Consider the following 22,409-nt stretch of genomic DNA (forward strand, 5'->3'; position numbering starts at 1 on the left):
CATACTCCCATATTCCCACATCCATTCCCATATTCCCATTCCCATACTCCCATATTCCCATCCCAATATTTCCATTCCCATACTCCCATTCCCATTCCCATCCCAATTCCCATACTCCCATATTCCCATTCCCATTCCAATATTCCCATTCCCATCACAATGCCCATTCCCATACTCCCATTTCCCATATTCCCATATTCCCACACCCATTTCCCATATTCCCATTCCCCCCCGGGGGCAGCACCAGCAGCGGCCTCCAGGGGGCGGCTCCGTGCGCACCCCACGCTCAGCCCAGCGCGGTTCGGTTCGGTCCGGTTCAGTCCGATCCGGTCCGGCACCGCCGCCAGGCTCGGCGGGGGCGGCGGGGGCGGCCGGTCCGGCCCGGTCCCCGCCCGCCGGGGGAGGAGCCGCGGGCTGCGGCCCCACCTGCCCCGGGCCATGGTGCGCCGGAGGGAGCGGAGCGGAGCGCGGCCCGGGCGGCGCCGCTGCGCCATGGAGCCGGCGGTGCCGGGCGGCGGCCGCCCCGCAGCCGCTGCCGCTCCAGCCTCCCGCGCCGGCCGCGCCCGGCCGGCACCGCCGGGGCCGCGCTGAACCCCGCGGGGGCCACCCCCGACCCGCGGGGGCCATGGCGCAGCCCGCGGGGCGCGGCGGGGCGAGCCGAGAGCTGCCGGGCATCAGCACCGTCACCTACGTGTTCGTTTACAGCCCCGGCGCCGCCGGCGCTCCGCCCCGCCGGCCCCGGTGCGGAGCCCGCTCCGCACGCCGCGCCCGCCCCGCTGCGCGGGCCCAAGCGCAAGCTGTACAGCGCCGTGCCCGGCCGCAAGTTCATCGTGGTGAAGAGCTACGCGCCGCAGGGCGACGGCGAGATCCAGCTCAACCGCGGGGAGGCCGTCAAGGGTGAGTGGGGACGGCGCCGGGGACAGCGGGACAGCACCGGGAACAGCACCGGGGAGAGCGGGACAGCACCGGGAACAGCACCGGGAACAGCACCAGGGAGAGCGGGACAGCACCGGGGACAGCGGCAGGGACAGCACCGGGGACAGCACCGGGGACAGCACCGGGGACAGCGGCAGGGACAGCACCGGGGACAGCACCGGGGACAGCACCGGGGACAGCACCGGGGACAGCACCGGGGACAGCGGCAGGGACAGCGGCAGGGACAGCACCGGGGGCAGCGGCAGGGACAGCACCGGGGACAGCGGCAGGGAGCGGCCGAGCCGGGCGGGAGGAGCCGCGGGCGATGCCCCCGCTGGATGCGGCAGTGGCGGAGCTGCGGGTGGGATGGGGCAGCGCTCAGGTGTGGGTGAAGGGATTGGGGTCACCTGTGTGGCTGCGGTGCCTTGGGCTGCCCTGCCCAGGTGTGGGGCTGCGGGTTTGTGGGGCGTCCAACCCACCTGTGGGGCTGCAGAGCTCTGGGATCCTCTGCCCAGGTGTGGGTCTGCAGCTTTGTGGGGTCTCCAACCCACCTGTGGGGCTGCAGAGCTCTGGAGCGTTCAGGCTGCTTGTGGGGCTGCAGGTTTTGGGGGTGTTCAGCCCACCTCTGGGGCTGCAGAACTGTGGGGTTTCCAGGCTGATTGTGGGGTTGCAGAGCTGTGGGGTCTCCAGCCCAGGTGGGGGGTTGCAGCTTTGTGAGGTTTCCAACCCACCTGTGGGGTCTCCAGCTTGTTGAGTTGCAGCTTTGTGGGGTTTCCATGGTGGTTGTAGGGCTGCAGAACTCTGGGATCCCCTGCCCAGGTGTAGGGCTGCAGAACTGTGGGGTCTCCAGCCTGATTGTGGGGCTGCAGCACTGTGGGATCCCCTGCCCAGCTGTGGGGCTGAGGCTTTGTGGGGTATCCACCTGTGGGGTGGCAGAACTGTGGGGTCTCCAGTCCAGCTGTGGAATTGAAGCTTTTTTGGATGCTCAACCCACCTGTGGGGCTGCAGCTTTGTGGGGTCTCCAGTCTGGTTGTGGGGCTGCAGAACTCTGGGATCCCCTACCCAGGTGTGGGGCTGCAGCTTTTGGGGGGTCTCCAGCCCAGGTGAGGGGTTCCAGAACTGTGGGACCCCCAGCCCAACTGTGGGGTTGCAGCTTTGTGGGGTCTCCAGCCTGGCTGTGGGGCTGCAGTGCTTTGGGATCCTCAGGGCAGTTATGGGGTTGCAGTGCTTTGGTGTTCCACTCCAGCTGTGGGGCTGCAGCTCTGTGGGGTCCCTGGTTGCTTTGGGGCTGCAGCTCTGTGGGGTCTCCAGCCAATCTGGGGGGCTGCAGTGCTGTGGGGTGTTCAGCTCAGTTATGGGGCTGCAGCTTTGTGGGGTCTCCAGCCCGGCTATGGGGCTGCAGCTTTGTGGGGTCTCCAGCCCGGCTATGGGGCTGCAGCTCTGTGGGTTCCCCATCCCGGTTTTGGGGTCCCCATCCGTGTCTGTGGGGTTGCAGGACTTTGAGGTCCCCAGCTCTTTTGTGGGGTCCCCATCCTGTTTATAGGGCTGCAGCTTTGTGGGTCCTGTCGTGTGGTTTTGGGGTTCCCAGCTCTGTTTTGGGGTCTCCCTCCCGGTTTTGGGGCCACACTTCTGTGGGATCCCCATCCTGGTTTTGGGGTCCCCATCCCGGTTTTGGGGTCCCCATCCCTTTTGTGGGGCCCCAGCTCCGGATCCTTTCCCATTCCCGGTATTCCCCATGGCCTCGTGTCCTTGTCCCTGCTGTTCCCATCCCAGCTCCCCTCCCCAATCCCGTTCCCACATCCCAAATTCCCAACCCCCCTCAGGCTGGCAGAGCATTCCAGCTTTTCCAGGCTCTGCTTCCGGAGCTGCAGCGGGAGCCGGGCAATTTTCCTGGATAACGCCAGCGCTGCCGTGGGGCTGGGCTGGGAATTCTGCTGGAATTCCAGCTCCCAGACACTGGCAAGGGTTTCCCTGCCAGCCGGAGAATTCCAGAGTTTTTCCCCCTGAAAGTTTCGGGAGCTTCTCCTCCTCTCCCTCCTCCGCGGTTTTTTTTTGCGGATTCCAGAGCCTGGAGCTCCTGGAATGACGGGAAGCTCCGGCTGTTCCACGGCAAAGGGAGACAGGGAAAATTCCCAGTTTGGAATTGCTGCTCCAGGATTCTCCTCAGCGGCGGTTCCCACATTCCCGCTGCCGTTCCCATGGATTTGTTTTCCCTCGGGAGAGCAGCGGCAGCCGGCTGGGAAGGGCCTGTGGTGAGGAATCCTTGGAATTCAGGGGGGGTTTCCTGTGGGATTTCGCGGTGGGATTGGAATTCCTGGGATGCAGGTGTGGAATTCCAGGATCCGGGAAGGATTCCTGGGATCTGGAATGTTTTTTTCCCCCCCTCCCCCCATCTCCCTTTTCCCTGCGTTTCCTCGTGCTGCCGTGGGGGTGGGTGGTCACAAAATCCTTGGGATTCACTTCATCCTGAAATTCCTGGCGTGTGATCTCCAGGGAAAAACAACTCGTGGGAAGAAGGAGGGGGAGGGTGTGGAGTGACCCCCTGGGAGCGGGAATCGCTTCCCTCTGGATCATTCCCAGAGTTCGGGAGGATTGAGGAGTTCAAAGCCAATCCCTTCCCTCATGGAATTTCTCTGGGAAGTGCTTGGAGAGGCTGATTCGGTGTTTTTTTGGGAATTTTGGCAGCCCCGGGCTGAGCCGAGCTTCTTCTGCTTTGTCATGTTCCATGGATTTGGGAATGGAAGAGCCACTTCCAGCCGGGAATAATGGGGAAATCCCAGATCCAGCTGGAGCCCTGAGTTTAGGGGGTGTCTGGGAATGTTGGGAGAGGCTGGAATTGGAGGAATTCCGGCCGGGGGGGGGCTCTCCAGGATTCTGGAATGATGTGGGGGATGATGGAGATTCCTGGGAATGATGGAGATTCCTGGGAATGGGGATGTTGGGGATGGAGGGTCCTGGAAGGGGGAGGTGGAGCTGGAAATGTGGGAACGGTGGGACATGGATGAAAGGAGTTTCTGGATGAGGATGGGAAGCTGGAATTGCAGGAATTCCGGCCAAGGGACAACCTGGGAATCTCCAGGATCCTGGAATGATGGATCCCATCCCTATCCATGAGATTATTCCCATCCCATTCCAAGGGAAGGGAAAATTCCATGATCCCAGGGTGATCCAGCTTTTCCTTGGCCATTCCAGGGATCCAGGGGCAGCCACAGCTGCTCTGGCAATTCCTGCCCCAATTCCCACCCCAAGCTCCCCCATCCAGGCAATTCCCTCCATTCCCAGCTCTCCCAGCCCAAGATTGGATCCATCCCCACCCCAGCTCCTCTCTAGGAAGGAATTTTGGGATCTGGGGGCTGCACTGGGAATCTCAGGACTCCAGGAAGGGTCTCCCTTCCCTTCTCCATCCCCAAATTCCATGAAAATCCCTCGGGATGGATTCTGAGTGTCCTTGATCCCAGAATGGTTTGGGATGGGATCCATGGACCTTCAATCCCATCCCATCCCAATCCCACCATCCCAGGCTGCTCCAGCCTTTGCTGGGACATTCCAGGGATCCAGGGATTCTCTGGCAATTCCAGCCCAGCCAGGAATTCTTTCCCAAATTCCCACCCCAATCTCCCTTTTCCCATTCTGAATCCATTCCCTGGCTCCTGTGCCTCCGTTCCTTTCCCAAATTCCAGCTCTCCTGGAGCTCCTGGAATGTGCTGGAAACTCTCCCTGGATCCTTCCCTTCTCCAGGAGAACATTCCCAGTTTTCCCAACTTTTCCTCCCAGCTGCATTCCTTGAACCCTCCATGCCTTTCCTGGGGTCCATCCCCATCCCATATTCCCATTTTTAGCCATGTTTTCCTGGATCACCTTATTCCCATGGTTTCTCCATGGCTCAGAATTCCTGGGGGAGTTTTTCCCTTCATCCCAAGGTCAGGAATTTCTCCTCTTGCTCCTGATTTTTCCTCTGGGAAGGTCATTTGGGAAGGGTTGGGAAGAAGCCAGGATGCAGCTGGTTCCCGGCTGGAAAATTATCCAAGCCCTAGGGAATGCCATCTGTCCAAAATTTGGCTTTTTCCCAGGTTAAATTCCTTCATTTCAGGTCAGGCTGGGATTTTTCCATTGGGATTTGAGGGATTTCAGGTCACCAGGAAAAGTTTGGTGGGAATTTTGGAGCCGTTTTACTTTGAACTTCCCTAAATCCGAATTTCCTGCCTGGAAATCTGAGGGAAAATTCTCTGCTGGATATAGAGGAGGAAAAAAAGTCAGGATTTAGGGATGGCCTCAGGATTTGGGGTGTTTTGTTGGAAAAGGGGTTGGAATTGTGGCTGTTCCATCCCTGGAGTTATCCAAGGCTAATTTGGGAATGTGGGAATTGACAGGGATTGGAATGGGATGATCCCTAAAATCCTTCCCAACAAAACCATTCCAGAATTCCACGAATTCTTCCCATCCACTTGCTCGGGATTCAAAAATTCCCAACTTTTTCTGTGCTTTGCTTTTCCTTTAGCATGAATTTTTGGCCAGGGAAGATCCCAAATTCCCAAATCTGGAGGGAAGCTTGGAAATGAGAGAAGCTCCTAAGTCAGGACAATTCCCAAATTTTTTCATTCCCTATCTGCCTTTTTTTAATGGAATTTCTTCCTTAATTAGGGAAGACCAAGAATTCCAATAGTGCTCCTCAATTGGGATCCATTGGAGTCATCCCAGAATTCCTGAAATGCCCAAAAAAGGAGATTTTTAAAATGTGTGGATGAAAAACCTTTGGAAAATCATGGAAATATCCAGGATGAGGCTGGATCATTCCAGAAAATTCCCATAAAAATGGCAATTGTTCCTGGAATCTGGGAGAATGTTTGGAATTCTTACCAGTTATCCCTGGAAAAATCCTTGATGATAAGAGAGGGAGATCCCATCAAAACTCAGAATTTTGGGACAGAATTCCCACATTTCCTGTTTTTTTCCTGCCATTTTTTGTGGGAACAGAATTCCCACATTTCCTGCTTTTTCCCTCCTGTTTTTGGGACAGAATTCCCACATTTCCTTGATTTTTTTCCCACATTTTTCTTTTTTTGGGGGGATAGAATTCTCACATTTTCTGCTTTTTCCCCTCCATTTTTTGGGGAGGTTCAAAATTCCCGCATTTCCTGTTTTTCCCCCTCCTTTTTCCTGGAATTCTTGGGAAGAGCCTCCATTATAAATCAAATTTTTTCGGGCCTAGGCTTTTCAGATCCCTGGAATAATTTCATGGACCTTTTGGGGAATCTTTTTGGGAATCAGAGCCTTGATTTTTTTGGGATCGGGGGCTGGAGCAGAAAATGCTCCTGGTGGGAAAAACCTTTGGATGCAGAAATTTTAAATTTAGCAGGAAAATTCCCAGAGTTTTCCAAAATAAACAAAATCCATCCCCCCTTTATTTTAATTTTGAAGGAATAATTTTAAAGATTCATTTCGGTGTTCCTGCATTTCCTGGCACTTTTTCTGGATTTTAATCCCAGAATTTAATCCTGGAATGTTTTTTTCCTCCATCCCCTGGAAAAATCTCCTTGTGCTTCCTCTTCCCCATGGGAATTCCATTGGGGATCCCTAAATTATGGGATATTCCTAGAAAAGCCCAAAACTGAGCACCGACAAAATGGGAATCCCGTTGGGTTTTTGGGAATAATTCTGGGATTTTCCTGGGAATTCTGAGATGGATTTACTCCCTCCTCCACTCCAGACAATCCTGGGAATTGTTATTCCCATCTGGAGTTACAACCCATAAACGAGGGGCTCCGAGTGACCCCAAATTCCCAGTTGGAATTTGGGAAGTGCCATCACTGCCTGGTTTTCCTTGGAAACGAAGAAATCCAGGAGATTTTTCCAGTCAGGAATATTCTGTCTGGCAGCTGGCCCCGATTCCCATCCCAAAATTAGAAAATTCCTCATTAATTCCACTCCACATCCCGGTGTCCCTCAGCCTGACCTGGGAGCTGTCCCAGTTTTCCAGCGTGACCCAAAATCGGCGGGAAAATTCCAGAGGGAATTGAGTTTCCGTAGGATTGGGGAGTGCTGGGATCACTGAATGTTGTGGGATGGGAAAAAAATGGGAATTTGGAGAGGTGGGAAGTCTTGGCTGGAATTCCCACCTGGTTTGGGATCTTGGGTTGGGTTTAAGTGGGAGGTTCAAGGTTGGATTTGGGATTCAACCAAATTTGGGATCTTTTTTTGGGGTTTGGAGGGGTTGACCATGGTGTCATCTGGAATTCCAACCGAATTCGGGATCTTTTTTGGGATTTGAGGGGCTGTCCATGATCTGATCTTGGTGTTCAACCAAATTTGGGATATTTTTTGGGATTTGGAGGGGTTGTCCGTGGTATCACTTGGAATTCCAATGGAATTTGGGGTCTTGGGTTGAGTTTGGAGAGGTTGTCCATGGTTTGACCTGGAATTCCAGCCTGGAATTCCAACAATTTTTTTGGGATCTTTTGCTGCATATTTAGGGATTTTTCCATGATCCTGATCTGGAATTTCACTGATTTCCAAAATTTGGAATCTTGTGTTGGGTTTTAGGGATTTTCCACGGTCCTTACCTGGAATTCCAACCGAATTTGGGACCTCAGGTTGGATTTGGAGTGGTGTTCATGGTCTGACCTGAAATTCCAATCTGGAATTACAACCTGGAATTCCAACCAGTTTGGAGATCTTTTTGGGGTTGGAGAGGTTCTCCATGGGCTGACCTGGAATCCCATCCACATTTGGGATCCTTTTTAGAATTGGAGGGATTGTCCATGGTCTGACCTGGAATTCCAACCCAATTCGAGACCTTTTTTGGGATTTGGAGAAGTTGTCCATGGTCTGACCTGGAATTCCAACCTGGAATTCCAACCGAATTTGGGATCTTGGGTTGGGATTTTAAGGATTGTCCATGCTCTGACCTGGCTGAGGAGTCCACACTTCCCTGGACAACATTCCAGGGGATAATTCCCTGGATTTCCCTGGAGCCCATTCCCATATTTAATTTCCGTGTTGTTCTGTTTGCGCCTCTGCACATTTTCCATGTTTTTTTCTCTCTCTTCCATGTTTTTTGTCTCTTTTCCATGGTTTTTTTTTTCTCTCTTTTCCATGTTTTTTTTTCTCTCTTTTCCATTCCCATCCACGCTCCAGACCAGCAGCTCGGTGAAGTAGGTAACTATGGAATTTTTCCTTGGAATTTTATTTTCCCTCCCAGCTTTATCCTTTTCCTACATTTTCTTCCTTGCTGTGTCTTCCATGTGTGGGGAGTTTCCCAGGATTTTTGCAGCTCAGCTTTTCCCAGTTTTCTCTCCATTCCTGCTGTTTATTCCAGATGGGATCAGGGGCAGAGGGATCTTCCTTTCCCATCCCGGTTTTCCTGCACATCCCAAAGTTTCCCTGTCCTTGTCTGGTCTGAAATTCCCAGAAAACCCAAACTGGGAAGATTCTGGAATTGAGGGGAGGTTGGTGGTTCAGGAATTCCAAATGAGGAATTCCATGGGAATTCCTGCTGCTCAGGGATTCAGGAAGTTGGGACACAATTCCCAGTGCTCTTGGAGTGGCTTTGGAATTTCTGATGCTGGGAAAATCCATCCTCTCCTGGTAATCCTGGAAATCTGATCCCAGATCCAGGGATGGGGGGATTGGGAAGCATCAGATGGGGAGGAGCTGATCCCAAAAAATTCCAGTGGATGTCCCAAGGTTTCCATGTGTTCCCATCACTCCTCTGCTGCCATATCCATGGAAAACTCCATGAAAAAAAAAACGTGGAAAACGCTCTTTTCCTGCTGTTTGCAGCTGGTTCCTGGATTCCCATTCCCAGTAAATATAGAGTTGGGATCAGCTGGATTGAAACCTGGGAATTCCCATGAGAAAAACGAGAGGGGAAATGGAATTTTCCCTCCAATTCACATGGAATAAGCCTGGGAATGCTGCTGGAATGGGGAACTCCAGGTGCCACAGAATTCCTGAGGGAATAGGGGACAGGAAAACAAGGAATGGCCTCAAGCTGGGCCAGGGGAGGATCCGCTGGGATATTTGGGAATTTTTCCATGGAAAGGGCACTCAGGCCTTGGCAGGGGCTGCCCAGGAAGGTTTGGAGTCACCATCCCTGGAGGAATCCAAGGAATTCCTGGATGTTGAGCTGGGAATAAAATGGGATTTGATAATCCAGGACGGTTTTTCCAAGGTCAGGAATTCCTGGATTTCTGGGTTTAATCCTGGATTTTTCCAAGGGCTGGGAAGTGCCGTGTCATGCTGGAAAGCAGGAGCTGCTCCAGAGGCTCTGACTGCAGAGGCTGCTCAGAAATCCTGGAATTTCCATGGGAAAAAATCCCAGCTTCCAGGTTTTCCACAGTTTTGAGGGATGTGGATCCAGGTTTTCCAGGTTTTGGATGGAAGTGGATCCAGGTTTTATATGATTTTAGGGAGGATGCAGATGCAGGTTTTCCATGGAATTTGGAGGGATGTAGATCCAGGTTTTACATGTTTTTGGGAGTATGTGGATCCAGGTTTTCCATGATTTTTTGGGGATGGTTCTGCCCTTTGTGCCACATTCCAAGCAGGATAGGCCCATCCCAATCCCTGCCCACATTCCCAAGGCTCTACTGCTGGATTCTCTGGGAATTCTGGCCGGGATCCAGCATTCCAGGGCTCCCCATGGAGCTCCTCATCCTGCCAGGAGCCGCTCCAGGCACAGGAATTCCAGGAATTCCTTCCCTAAAGATGCTGAGGACTCCCTCTCCCTGTGATTTTTCAGGATGGGGAATTCCCAAATCCTGCTGTTTTCCTGCTGAGAATTCCAACAGGGGGTGATCCTGAAATATTTCTTAATCCCTGCTGACACGGCTGATCCCAGATTTTTCCTGGATCCAGGAGGGAATTAGGAAAATCCCTTCAGGGTGGAATAAAATCCAAGACATTTCCCAGGCTGGATTAGCCAAGGAATTTCTGCTAATCCCTCAAACACATCCCAGCTTTTCCAGATTCCAGAGGGATTCCAGAGGGATTCCCTGAACTCCTTCTCCCCCTGGGAAGAGCTTGGAGCAGCCTGGCAGCCAGGCTGGGTTTCCTTGGATCCCTGACTCCTTTCTCATCCATGTTTTCCGTGGGCATGGGTGTGAGACGGCTCCGGCTGCTCTTCCCTCTATTCCAGAGCTTAGGAATGCTGAGCCAAGAATGCTCCTGAAAAAACCCTGGGAAACATCTGAGGGAATAAATGCCAGGAGAAGAAGTTGCTCCCAGGGCTGGATCCAGGCTGGGAAAACTGGGAATGTTCCCCTGGAGAAGGGAAGGATCCAGGGAGAGTTTCCAGCACATTCCAGGGGCTCCAGGAGAGCTGGAATTTGGGAAAGGAATGGAGACACAGGAGTCAGGGAATGGATTCAGAATGGGAAAGGGGAGATTGGGGTGGGAATTTAGGAAGGAATTCCTGGCTGGGCTGGAATTCCCAGGGAATCTCTGCATCCCTGGCAGTGTCTCAGGAAACCTTGGAGCAGCCTGGGATTGTGGGAGCTTTCCCTGCCCTTGGAATGGGATTGAAGGTCCATGGATCCCATCCCAAACCATTCTGGGATTCTGGGATCAAGGAAACTCAGAATCCATCTTGAAGGATTTTTATGGAATTTGGGGATGGAAAACAGAAGGGAAACCCTTCCTGGAGTCCTGAGATTCCCAGTGCAGCCCCTGGATCCCAAAATTCCTTCCTAGAGAAGAGATGGAGTTGGGATGGATCCAATCCCATGGGGTTTTTTTTTTCCATGGAATGTGCTCAGCATTCCAGCTTTTTTGTGTGTGTGTCCCTCCTTTTATTCCCTGGGATGTTTCCATTGCCATTCTCAGGTTATGGAAAATGGGGAAAAGCAGGGAAAGGAACATTCCAGCACAATCCCTCCTGGGTTTGATCCCTTTGGATCCTTTCCAGCTCTGGATATTCCAGGATTTTCTGACCTTTCACCTTTGCTGGGTGGGATTTGAGGAATATCCACGCTTGGGAATTTCCTGGGAATCTGCTGAATCCAGGTACTTTTGGATTTCCCTGATCACCCCAGGATCCTCCCAATGTTCCCAAAATCCTGGAATTGGGTCACTGAGGAATCTGGTATCCGTAGGATTCCAGAAAAGCTTTCCCTATCCCATGGCTGTGCCAGGATCTGGAATTCCCTGGATTTGGATGGGATTGATCCCAGATTTTGGGTGGAGCAGAGTCATTCCGGGGCCACATTCCCTTGGGATTTCTGCTCCTGTGGCTCCTGCTGGAGCTGCCAGGAATTCCTTGGGACAAAGGAAAAGCACTGGGAATTCCTCACTGGGAATTTGGGAATGGTGGATTATGCTGGGATTCATCCCAGTTTTCCAGGCAGGATTGGCTTTGGGAAGTTGGGCTGGGAATTCTAGGCAAGGCTGGGAAATCCTGGAATTCCAGCCCATGGAAAACCCATCCCCACTATGGGAGTCCTGTTCCAGGTGGGATCCAGGTCCTTGGGAATAGGGAAAGAAAACGGGAATGAAGAGGGGAGAGGAAATCCTGGATCACGGGATGGATCCGGAACCTTTGGATCAGCAAATCCCATTCCCAAGCTCCTTCCTGCCCCCCAGTCCCGAAATTTTGCTGAGGCCAAAAATTTCTCGGGAACATTTTCCCGGCTCTGTTTGTTCCCTCCCTTTCCCGTTCCCCTTGATTGCCGCTATTTTTTTCCGAGGAATGTTGATTAGAGCCGGAATGATGGGATAATGACGGGAATCAAAGCCGGATCCTTTCCCAAATCAGCTCCACAGCTGCAGCCTGCAGAGTGGGAATGGCTCTGGGAATGATTCCCGGATCCATCCGGAGTGGGAACAGCTCCCGGTGCTGATTCCCAGTGCTGATTCCCAGATCCATTGGATCCATCTGGTTCCATTCCCAGGGCTTCTTCCTAGACCCATTCCAGCTCCCAGTGCTGATTCCCCAATCCATCTGGGGCTGATTCCCAAATTCATTGGATCCACCCAAAGCCTTTCTCAGGGCTGATTCCCGGATCCATTGGATCCATCCAGATCCATTCCCAGGGCTGATTCCTGGATCCATTCCAGCTCCTGGTGCTGATTCCCAGATCCATCTGAATCCACCCCCAGGGCAACTTCCCAGATCCATCCAGAGCCATTCCCAGTGCAGATTCCCAGATCCATCCAGGGCCATTCCTGGTGTAGATTCCCAGATCCATTGGATCCATCTGAAGCCATTCCCATTGTTGATTCCCAGATCCATCCGGAGTGGGAACAGCTCCTGGTGCTGATTCCCAGTGCTGATTCCCAGATCCATTGGATCTATCCGCTTCCATTCCCATTGCTGATTCCCAGATCCATCTGGGGCTGATTATCAGTGCTGATTCCTAAATTCATTGGATCCATCTGGATCTATTCCCAGTACTGATTCCCAAATTCATTGGATCCACCCAAAGCCATTCTCAGGGCTGATTCCTGGATCCATCAGATCCATCCAGATCCATTCCCAGGGTGATTCCTGGAGCCATTCCAGCTCCTGGTGCTGATTCCCAGATCCATCTGGGGCTGATTCCCACTGCTGATTCCCAGATCCATCTGAATCCATCCCCAGGGCAATTTCCCAGATCCATCCAGGGCCATTCCTGGTGTAGATTCCCAGATCCATTGGATCCATCTGAAGCCATTCCCATTGTTGATTCCCGGATCCACCCGGAGTGGGAACAGCTCCTGGTGCTGATTCCTGGGGATGATTCCCAAATTCAGGGGCTGCATCTGGAGCCATTCCCAGGCTGATTCCCAGATCCATTGGATCCGTCCTGATCCATTCCCAGGGTGATTCCTGGACCCATTCCAGCTCCCAGTGCTGATTCCCAGATCCATCTGGGGCTGATTCCCAGATCCATCCGGATCCATCCCCAGGGCAACTTCCCAGATCCATCCAGAGCCATTCCCAGGGCTGATTCCCAGATCCATTGGATCCATCCTGATCCATTCCCAGGGTGATTCCTGGATCCATTCCAGCTCCTGGTGCTGATTCCTGGATCCATCCTGATCCATCCAGATCCATTCCTGTTGCTGATTCCCAGATCCATTTCCTCCCCTCATTCCATACACGGAACAAGGATTCCCTGTAGAGATCCCTGCTGGAATTCCAGGCTGCTCCAAGCCCTGTGGAATAAGGATGGGAAGTGTTGGAAGAGAGGAGGAAAAATTGGGAATGACTGAGGGAGGGAAGGAGAACCCGGGGAATGAAGGATGGGAAAAGAGGGAATGGCCTCGAGCTGTGCCAGGGGAGATCTTGTTTGGATTTTGGGAATATTTTCCCGTGGAAAGGGAGTCCCAGGGAGGTTTGGATGAGGCCCCAGATCCCAAAATTCCTTCCTGGAAGGCTGGAATTCCAAAGGGCTCCAAAGAAGGAATTTTCCAGGGGGAGCTGTTGGGAGCAGAGCAGTGGGAATTGAGCAAAATCCAGGATTTGGAATCATTCCAACACCGGAATCTTTGTAGAGCCGGAGAATTTGCATCCTAAAAAAAAAAACCCTGGAGGAGCCTGAAAGGATTTTGCTGTTTGGTTTTTTCCTTGGACTTTTTTTTTCCTTGGATGCCTTCAGGCAGGATTTGAATTCCTGGAACCTTCTGGGAATTGTTTGGGATGGATGGTGCAGGGCTGGATTTCCGGATGCCTGAATAAATTTGGGATTAGCTCTGATGAGCACTGGGATGAAGCTCGGAAACATTGGGAGAAATGTGGGAATGGGGCAGTAAATCCCACAGGAATTCCTTTTTTTTTTTTTTAATGTTTGTTCTTTTCAGGAATCCTGGGATGGTTTGGGTGGGAAGGGACCCTAAACTCCAATCCAAGGGCAGGGAAAATTCCATGATCCCAGGGTGATCCAGCTTTTCCTTGGACATTCCAGGGATCCAGGGGCAGCCACAGCTGCTCTGGCAATTCCTGCCCCAATTCCCACCCCAAGCTCCCCCATCCAGGCAATTCCCTCCATTCCCAGCTCTCCCAGCCCAAGATTGGATCCATCCCCACCCCAGCTCCTCTCTAGGAAGGAATTTTGGGATCTGGGGGCTGCACTGGGAATCTCAGGACTCCAGGAAGGGTCTCCCTTCCCTTTTCCATCCCCAAATTCCATGAAAATCCCTCGGGATGGATTCTGAGTGTCCTTGATCCCAGAATGGTTTGGGATGGGTTCCATGGATCTTCAATTTCACTTCCCATTCCAAGGGCAGGAAAAGCTCCCATGATCCCAGGGTGCTCCAAGTTTTCCTGGGGTTTCTGAGGGATCCAGAGATTCTCCCTTCCCAAATTCCCACCCCAATCTCCCCTTTCCCGATTCCCTGTGTCCTGTCCCTCCATCCCTTGTCCCCAGTCCCTCTCCAGCTCTCCTGGAGCCCCTGGAATGTGCTGGAAGCTCTCCCTGGATCCTTTCCTTCTCCAGGAGAACATTCCCAGTTTTCCCAGCCTGGATCCAGCTCCTGGATCCCAAGTCTTGGAGCACCCTGGGATAAAGGGAGATTTCCCAGCCTTTGGAATGAGATGGGGTTTGAGGTCCCTTCCCACCCAAACCATTCCAGGATTCCATAAAACCAGTGAAAGTTTGGGATCTCAGCCTTTGGATTGGGATCTGCTCCTGGGAATGAGCCCCCAGAAAAGAGGGAATGCCTCAGCCTGGCCCAGGGGAGGCTCTGCTGGGATTTTTGGGATCATTTTTCCATGGAAAAAGCACTCAGGTCATGGCAGGGGCTGCCCAGGGAGGTTTGGAGTCTCCATCCCTGAAGGAATCCAAGGAATTCCTGGAATTCCTCTCAGAGCTGGGATCAGGCCCAGCTTGGACTCGGTGATCCAGGAGGGTTTTTCCAACCCCTGGAATTCCAGGATCTGTGCATTACAGAGAGAATTCACACCTGGAGAACACCAGGAAGGTGCTCCTGGGATTTTGGGATCGGGACTGGCACAATTCGGGATTTGGACATCCAGAGTGGGAAAATTCTGGAATTTGGGTAATCAGAGTGGGAAAATCAGGAAATCAGGCGCCCAGAGTGGGAAAATTTGGAATTCAGGTATGTAGAGTGGGACAATTTGGGAATTTGGGTATCCAGAGTGTGAAAAATCAGGAATTTTTTATTCAGAGTGGGAAAATTTAGGAATTTGGTAATGAGTGGGACAGTTTGGTAATTTGAGGATCCAGAGTGGGAAAAAACCAGAAATTTGGAAATTTATGCATCCAGAGTGTGAAAATTTGGGGATCCAGAGTGGGAAAATTCAGGAATTTGGGCATCCAGCATGCCACAATTTGGGAACTGAAGCATCCAGAGTGGGAAAGTCCAGGAATTCCAGATTTTCCAAAGGAACCAAACCCACAGAAAATTCCACATTCCTCTTTCACATTCCAGCTTTTCTTCCCGGATTCCTGCCGTGCCTCCACCATCCCAACTCCACTTTTCCCAGGACTCCTGGCTGATTCCCTATCCCTGTTTCCCGCAGTGCTGAGCATCGGCGAGGGCGGATTTTGGGAAGGCTCCGTGAAGGGCAGGAGCGGCTGGTTCCCAGCAGAATGCGTGGAGGAGGTGCAGATGCGCCAGTATGACTCCAGGCAAGGTCAGTATCCCGAAATTCTGGCCAGAATTCCCGATGGAATCACCAGAGCGCTCCTTCTGGGTGGTGGGAATTGTGGGAATTGTATGGCAAGGGGTCAATTCCAATCGTGGATTCATCGTCCGGATTTTCTACAGGAAGGAAGAATTTGGGATTGGTTGGGATGGGAGTTGAGGAAAAACTGGGAAAACTGGGATTGGTCAGCTGGAGAAGGTCGGTATCCCAGAATTCCATCTGGAATTCCTGATGGACTCACTAGACAATGGGAATTGTGGGAATTTTGTCCTAACAGGTCAATTCCAATCATGGATTCATTGTCAGGATTTTTTGCAGGAATTGGGTGTTTGGGGTTGGTTGGGACAGAAGCTGAGGAAAAACTGGGAAAATTGGGGTTGGTCAGTTGGAGAAAGTCGGTATTCCAAAATTCTGGCCAGAATTCCCGATGGAATCACCAGAGCGCTCCTTCTGGGTGGTGGGAATTATGGGAATTGTATGGCAAGGGGTCAATTCCAATCGTGGATTCATCGTTGGGATTTTCTGCAGGAATGGAGAGTTTGGGATGATGGAGGGGTGGGAGCAGAGGAAAAACTGGGAAAATTTGGATTGATAAACTGGAGAAGGTTGGTATCCCGGAATTCCACCCGGAATTCCCAATGGAATCACCAGACAATGGGAATTGTGGGAATTTTATCCTAACAGGCCAATTCCAATTATGGATCCATCGTCAGGATTTTCTGCAGGAGAGTTTGGGATTGGCTGGGATGGGAGTTGAGGAAAAACTGGGAAAATTGGGGTTGGTCAGCTGGAGAAGGTCGATATCCTGGAATTCCATCCAGAATTCCTGATGGAATCACTGGAGCGCTCCTTTAGGGCAGTGGGAATTGTGGGAATTTTATCCTAACAGGTCAATTCCAACTATGGATTCATTTTCGGGATTTTCTGCAGGAATGGGGAGTTTGGGATGATGGAGGGGCGGGATCAGAGGAAAAACTGGAAAAATTGGGATGGTCAACCCAGAAAAAATCCAGGATGATCCAGTTGTGGCTTCCAGGGCCTGAAGAAGCCACAGGAAAGATGGAAAGTGGGAATATTTCCAAGGGATGAAGAAACAGGAGGCAGGGAATGGTTCCAAACTCCATGGATAGATGGGAATTGTATCCCAAGGGATGAGTTTTGGTCATGGATTCATTGTCGGGATCTTTGGCAGGAATGGAGAGTTTGGGATTGGTTGAGATGGGAGCAGAGGAAAAACTGGGAAAATTGAGATTGTCCATCCTGGAAGAGAAGAAAAATCCGGGATAACCCCCTGAAGTGGCTGGAACTGCCCCAGCTCTGCTGGGAATTCTGGAATTCCGAAGGAATTCCTGTTCCTTGAGGAGGAGTTTCCCATGCCTGGGAAAAGGAGGATTCTGGGGGGGTTTTATCCCTTTTCCCAACTTTCTGGGATTGGGATCTGCTCCCGGGGAATGAGGGATAAGAAAAGGAAACTACCTCAGCCTGAGCCAAGGGAGGATTGGATGGGATTGGATTTTTTGGGAATTTTTCCTTGGAAAAGGGGGTCAGGCCTTGGAAGGAGCTGCCCAGGGAGGTTTGGAGTCGCCACCCTTGGAGGAATCCAAGGAATTCCTGGAATTCCACTCAGGGTTGGGATCGGACCCAGTTTGAACTTGGAATTCTTTCCCAACCTGTGGAATTCCAGGATTCCTGCCTGTCCCACTGCCTGCTCCAGCTCCAAAATGACCAGTGGAAAAAATCCCATTCCCAAGAATGAAAAGATGGGGAATTTTTCCATTTAGATGGAATTCATCAAATTCCAAACTCTGCTTGGAACCAGAATCCATGACAGAAGGAAAAAGGGATCTTCCCACATTCCAAAGGGGAATTTTTTTCCTCCTAAATTGCAACCCGGGGTTGATTTCCCAGGAAAAAGAAAAGAGGATGGGGCATTCCTGGTTATTTTTCCAGCATTTTTCCAGCATCGGAATTGTCCAGCTCCTGGAATTCCATTCCATTCACATCCCATAGATTCCATCCCATCTGATCCCTTCACCAATCACTGAGTCCTTCCCAATGATTTTCCCACTCTCCAATATCCCAGAAAAAAAAGGCAGGTTGATCCTTTTTCCATGGATTTTATCAGGATGCTGAAATCTGGCCTTTCCCCGGAATTTCAGGATAAATTTCTTCGCCCTCTCTTGGCCAGACAGGTCCAAGCACATCCCAGATTTATTCCAGACATGAATCACCAAGGATTTTTGTCATGGATTCATGGAATGTTTAGGCTGGAAAGGGCTTTAAAGCCCGTCCTGATCCCATTCCCTATGGAAACATCCACTATCCCTGATTTATTCAATCCCATGGATCCCATCCCATCCCATCCCATCCCATTCCATCCCATCCCATCCCATCCCATTATCCAATCCCATTATCCAATCCCATCCAATGGATCCCATTCCATGGATCCCATGGATCCCATGCCATTATCCCATGGATCCCATCCCATGGATCCCATCCCTTCCCATGGATACCTTCCCATGGATCCCATGCCATTATCCCATGGATCCCATCCCATCCCATTATCCCATAATCCCATTATCCCATGGATCCCATCCCATTATCCCATTATCCCATTATCCCATTATCCCATTATCCCATTATCCCATGATCCCATTATCCCATGGATCCCATCCCATCCCATGGATCCCCTCCCATCCTATTATCCCATTATCCCATTATCCCATGATCCCATTATCCCATGATCCCGTTATCCCCTCCCAGCTCCTCTGGCTCGTTCCCGTTGTTTCGAGCTGCTCCGTGTCCCGGCGGGTCCCGGCTGCTCCCGGATCCATCCATCAGCTCCGGAGGCTCCGTGACGGCTCCATTAAAAGCGCTGCTATTTTTGGGAGCCAGGGAGGGAACGGAGCTGCTGGCCCGTGGACAGACCATAAATCCCGTTTTTTTCCTCGGGAATGGGATCCAGGAGGGCTTGGGGAGCAGGGAGGACGTGCAGAGGGATGAGGGGGATCCAGAATTCCGCAGGGCTGGAATGGCAGGAGAAAGAGGGGGGAGGAGGGAATTCCTGAATTCCTGTTGGAATGGGAAGTGCCAGGAAATGCCAGGGCTGGGTGGGCTCGTGGAGCTATCGGGATCTGCTGGGAATTCCTTTCCTTTCCCTTCCTTTCCTTTCCTTTCCTTTCCTTTCCTTTCCTTTCCTTTCCTTTCCTTTCCTTTCCTTTCCTTTCCTTTCCTTTCCTTTCCTTTCCTTTCCTTTCCTTTCCTTTCCTTTCCTTTCCTTTCCTTTCCTTTCCTTTCCTTTCCTTTCCTTTCCTTTCCTTTCCTTTCCTTTCCTTTCCTTTCCTTTCCTTTCCTTTCCTTTCCTTTCCCTTCCTTTCCTTTCCTTTCCTTTCCTTTCCTTTCCTTTCCTTTCCTTTCCTTTCCTTTTTCCACATTTCTGTGTCCCAAACTTTTTCCCGGGCACATCCAACTCCGCTGATCCCGATTTTTCAGCCTCATTCCTGCCGGGAATTGTTCCTGGATCAGCTGCTCCCTGCTGCCGTCTCCTGGTGCCAAGCGGGAACTCCCCAAGTTTTTCCTTTCCTTTGGAATTTTCCCCCTGGAATCAGAGCCGGGAACTCCTCGCAGCAGTGAGAAATTTTCCCAAGTGGAGAATTCCCTGATTTTATTCCATGTGCTGCTCTGTGGGAGCTTCCCGAGCTTTTCCTTTTCCTTGGAATTTCCCCCTGAAATCAGAGCTGGGAATCTCTCGGAGCAGTGAGGATTTTCCAGGTGGAAAATCGGAAAACCAGAAAACTCCAGAGGGATCATTCCCAGCTCTTCCCGTCCATTCCGAGGTGGGAAAAGCACGGAAGCAGGGTGGGAATGTGACTGCTCCCTTGGGATTGGAATTCCCAGTTTTCCTCCTAATTCTGGCATTCCCAGAAATCTCATGACCTGTAGGAGGGCAGGAGGATCCCAAAAACATTCCCAGATTTTCCATGGGAGCTGCTCCCTCAGGAATGCAATCCCTCATTCCCGAATTTCCTCCAAATTCCAGCTTTCCCGGAGATCTGGTGACTTCCAGGAATTCCCAGGAGCATTCCCAGCTCTTCCCACCCATTCCAACGTTGGAAAAGGAAGGAAGCAGGACAGGAATGTGGGATTTGGGTTTTCCATAGGGCTGAGTCTCCTCTGACATTCCACCCAGGAATTTTTCTGGGATTTCCCCCTGGATGGTTTCCAGGAACGGCTCCGACATTCCCAGGAATTCCTTGGCCCCAAGTGGGACTCTCATCCCCACGGATCCTCCTCATTCCCACCTGGAATGGAATTCCTGAGGATTGTGGATCCCTTGGGAAAGTGGGAAAAGCCTAATTTGGGATGTGGATTTTTCCCACAGAAACCAGGGAAGACCGGACCAAGCGGCTTTTCCGGCACTACACCGTCGGATCCTACGACAACTTCACCTCCCACAGGTAAGGAGCCACTCCTGGGAATTCTGGGAATTCTGGGAATTCTGGGAATTCTCATTTCCATGGAAAAAACCACTCTTTTCCTCAGAGTGATGTGGAATTCCATGGGAAAGGGATTTTTCCAGGATTTTCTGGGTGGTGGGAGGAATTCCAGGACCTGGAGGAGGAGAGCTGGGGGCAAGATCCAAGGTTTTGGGAATTTTGGGAATGTTCCTGGCTCGCATTCCAGTGGATGATGCCGCATCCTGGAGAAATTTGGGAATGTTTCACATTCCTGGTTTGTGTCTCAGTGGAGGATCCAAGGGTCTGGAAAAGTTTGGGAATGTGCTCCCGTTCCAGGCTCTGTTCCAATGGAGAATCCAAAGTTTTGGAGAAGTTTGGGAATGTTTCCCATTCCCAGTTCATTTCCCAGTGATGGATCCAAGGTTCTGGAGAATTCTGGGAATGTTTCCCATTCCTGCTTGTGTATCAGAGAAGAATCCAACATCCTGGAAAATTCTGGGAATGTTTCACCATTCCATGTTCCTGTCCCATCAGAGAATCCGAAGTTTGGGAATATTTCACATTCCCGGCTCATGTCCCGGGGGATGATCCAAAGGTTGGGAATGTTTTCCATTGCTCACATCCCAGTGGAGAATCCAAGGTTCTGGAAAAGTTCAGGAATGTTTCCATTCCTGGCTCACATCCCAGGGGAGGATCCAATGTCCTGGAGAATTCTGGGAATGTTTCACATTCCTGCCTCATTTACAGAGGGGAAATCATCAACATCCTGGAAAAATCTGGGAATGTGGAGCCATTCCAGGCTCCTGTCCCAGGGGGGGATCCAAAGTTTGGGAATGTTTCCCATTCCTGGCTCATCCCAGTGGATGATCCAAAGTTCTGGAGAAGTTTGGGAATGTTTCCCATTCCTGGTTTGAGTCTCAGTGGAGGATCCAAGGTTCTGGAAAAGTTTGGGAATGTGCTCCCATTCCAGGCTTGTGTTCCAATGGAGAATCCAAAGTTTTGGAATGTTTCACATTCCCAGCTCCTATGCCAGTGGAGAATCTAAAGTTCTGGAAAATTCTGGGAATGTTTCACATCCCTGGCTCATGCCAGTGGATGATCCAAAGTTATGGAAAAGTTTTGGAATGTTTCACATTCCTGGCTCACATCCCAACGGAGGATCTAAGGTTCTGGAAAATTCTGGGAATCTGGCACCATTCCTGGCTCGTGTTCCAATGGAGAATCCAAAATTCTGCAGAATTCGGGGAATGTTTCACATTCCTAGTTCATGTCCCAGTGGAGGATCCAAAGGTTCTGGAGAAGTTTGGAATTTTTTCACATTTCCAGCTCAACACCACAATGGAAAATCCAACGCTCTGGAAAAGTCTGGGAATGTTTCCCATTCCTCATTTGTGTCTCAGTGAAGCACCCAAGGTTCCAAAAATGTTTGGGAATGTGAGTGCATTCCCAACTGGGACATTCCTGGATTGTGGCTTTTCCTGCTTCCTCTGGAATGGGGAAGTTTTGGAATTCCCAAACCCACTGAAGCCAGAGGAGTTTTTCCTTGAAAGCCAAGGAATTGTGTGGATCCATGGAATTCTGGGAATCTTGCAGCTCATCCACAACCCTTTCCTGCTTTTTTTACCTCCTTATCCCAAATTTTGCTTCCCAAAGCATTCCCGACTCCAAGGAATGTGTGGAATTTGGGTTGTTCATCAAAATTCCCAGGATTTGCTGCTTCAGGGCTGTTCCTGTTGGGAAAATCAGGAAAGAGGAAAAACTGAGGGAAAAATGAAGGGAAGCTTTGGAAAATCCCTGCTGGGATCATGGGAAGAGTGGGGAAAAAGCCGGAATTCACAGATGAGGCAAAATTCCATTGGTTCAGTGGGAGAAAAGGCAGGATTGAATCCATGGGAATACCAGGAAAAAGGAATTTTCTTTGGGAATCACATCCTGGGAAAACACCAGGAGGAGCTCTTGACCAGAAGTTGAAATTCCTGGGAATTTTCACTGGGAAAACATTCCAGGGATTCCAATACAGGAGTGGGGCAGGAAGGGGAATTTAAGGAGCCAGATCCAGCATGGGAAAAAATCTTGGGAAGGCCCCAAAATTCCACAAATTCCTTGGAGTCGGGAATGCTCAGGAGGAGCAAAATTTGGGATAAGGAGCTCAAAAAAAGCAGGAAAATGTTGTGGATGAGCTCCAAGATTCCCAGAATTCCATGGATCCACCCAATTCCTTGGTCCAAGGCAAATTTAAAGGGAATTAAAGGAGCCAAATCCGGAAAAATCCTTGGGAAGAGCCCCCACAGACAAGGCTTGGATTGATCCCACTCCAGGAAATTCTTTGGGAATCGTTTGGATTCCAGGCAGAAGCTCCCAGAGAAAATTTGGGGAGTTTGGGAAATCATTGAGAGTGGGAAAATCCCAAAATTCTGGAGGATGGATTCTGTGGGATCACGGAATGATTAGGA

The 22,409-nt window shown here is 51.2% G+C and overlaps 1 protein-coding gene across 1 annotated transcript in view; it reads left to right on the top strand.

Moving 5' to 3' along the window:
• The window catches only part of SHANK3 (SH3 and multiple ankyrin repeat domains 3), a gene marked incomplete at its 5' end in the record, with an annotated part of 112,189 nt that overhangs the window by 21,109 nt on the left and 68,671 nt on the right, over nt 1-22,409 (top strand). Inside the window, 4 exon segments of the mRNA XM_079304483.1 lie at nt 706-729; nt 731-897; nt 15,374-15,487; nt 19,881-19,956. Coding sequence (XP_079160609.1) covers nt 706-729; nt 731-897; nt 15,374-15,487; nt 19,881-19,956 — 381 coding nt within the window.

The sequence above is a fragment of the Erithacus rubecula genome, assembly GCF_903797595.1.
Source record: "Erithacus rubecula genome assembly, chromosome: 4".
In the NCBI taxonomy this organism is placed as follows: Eukaryota; Metazoa; Chordata; class Aves; order Passeriformes; family Muscicapidae; genus Erithacus; species Erithacus rubecula.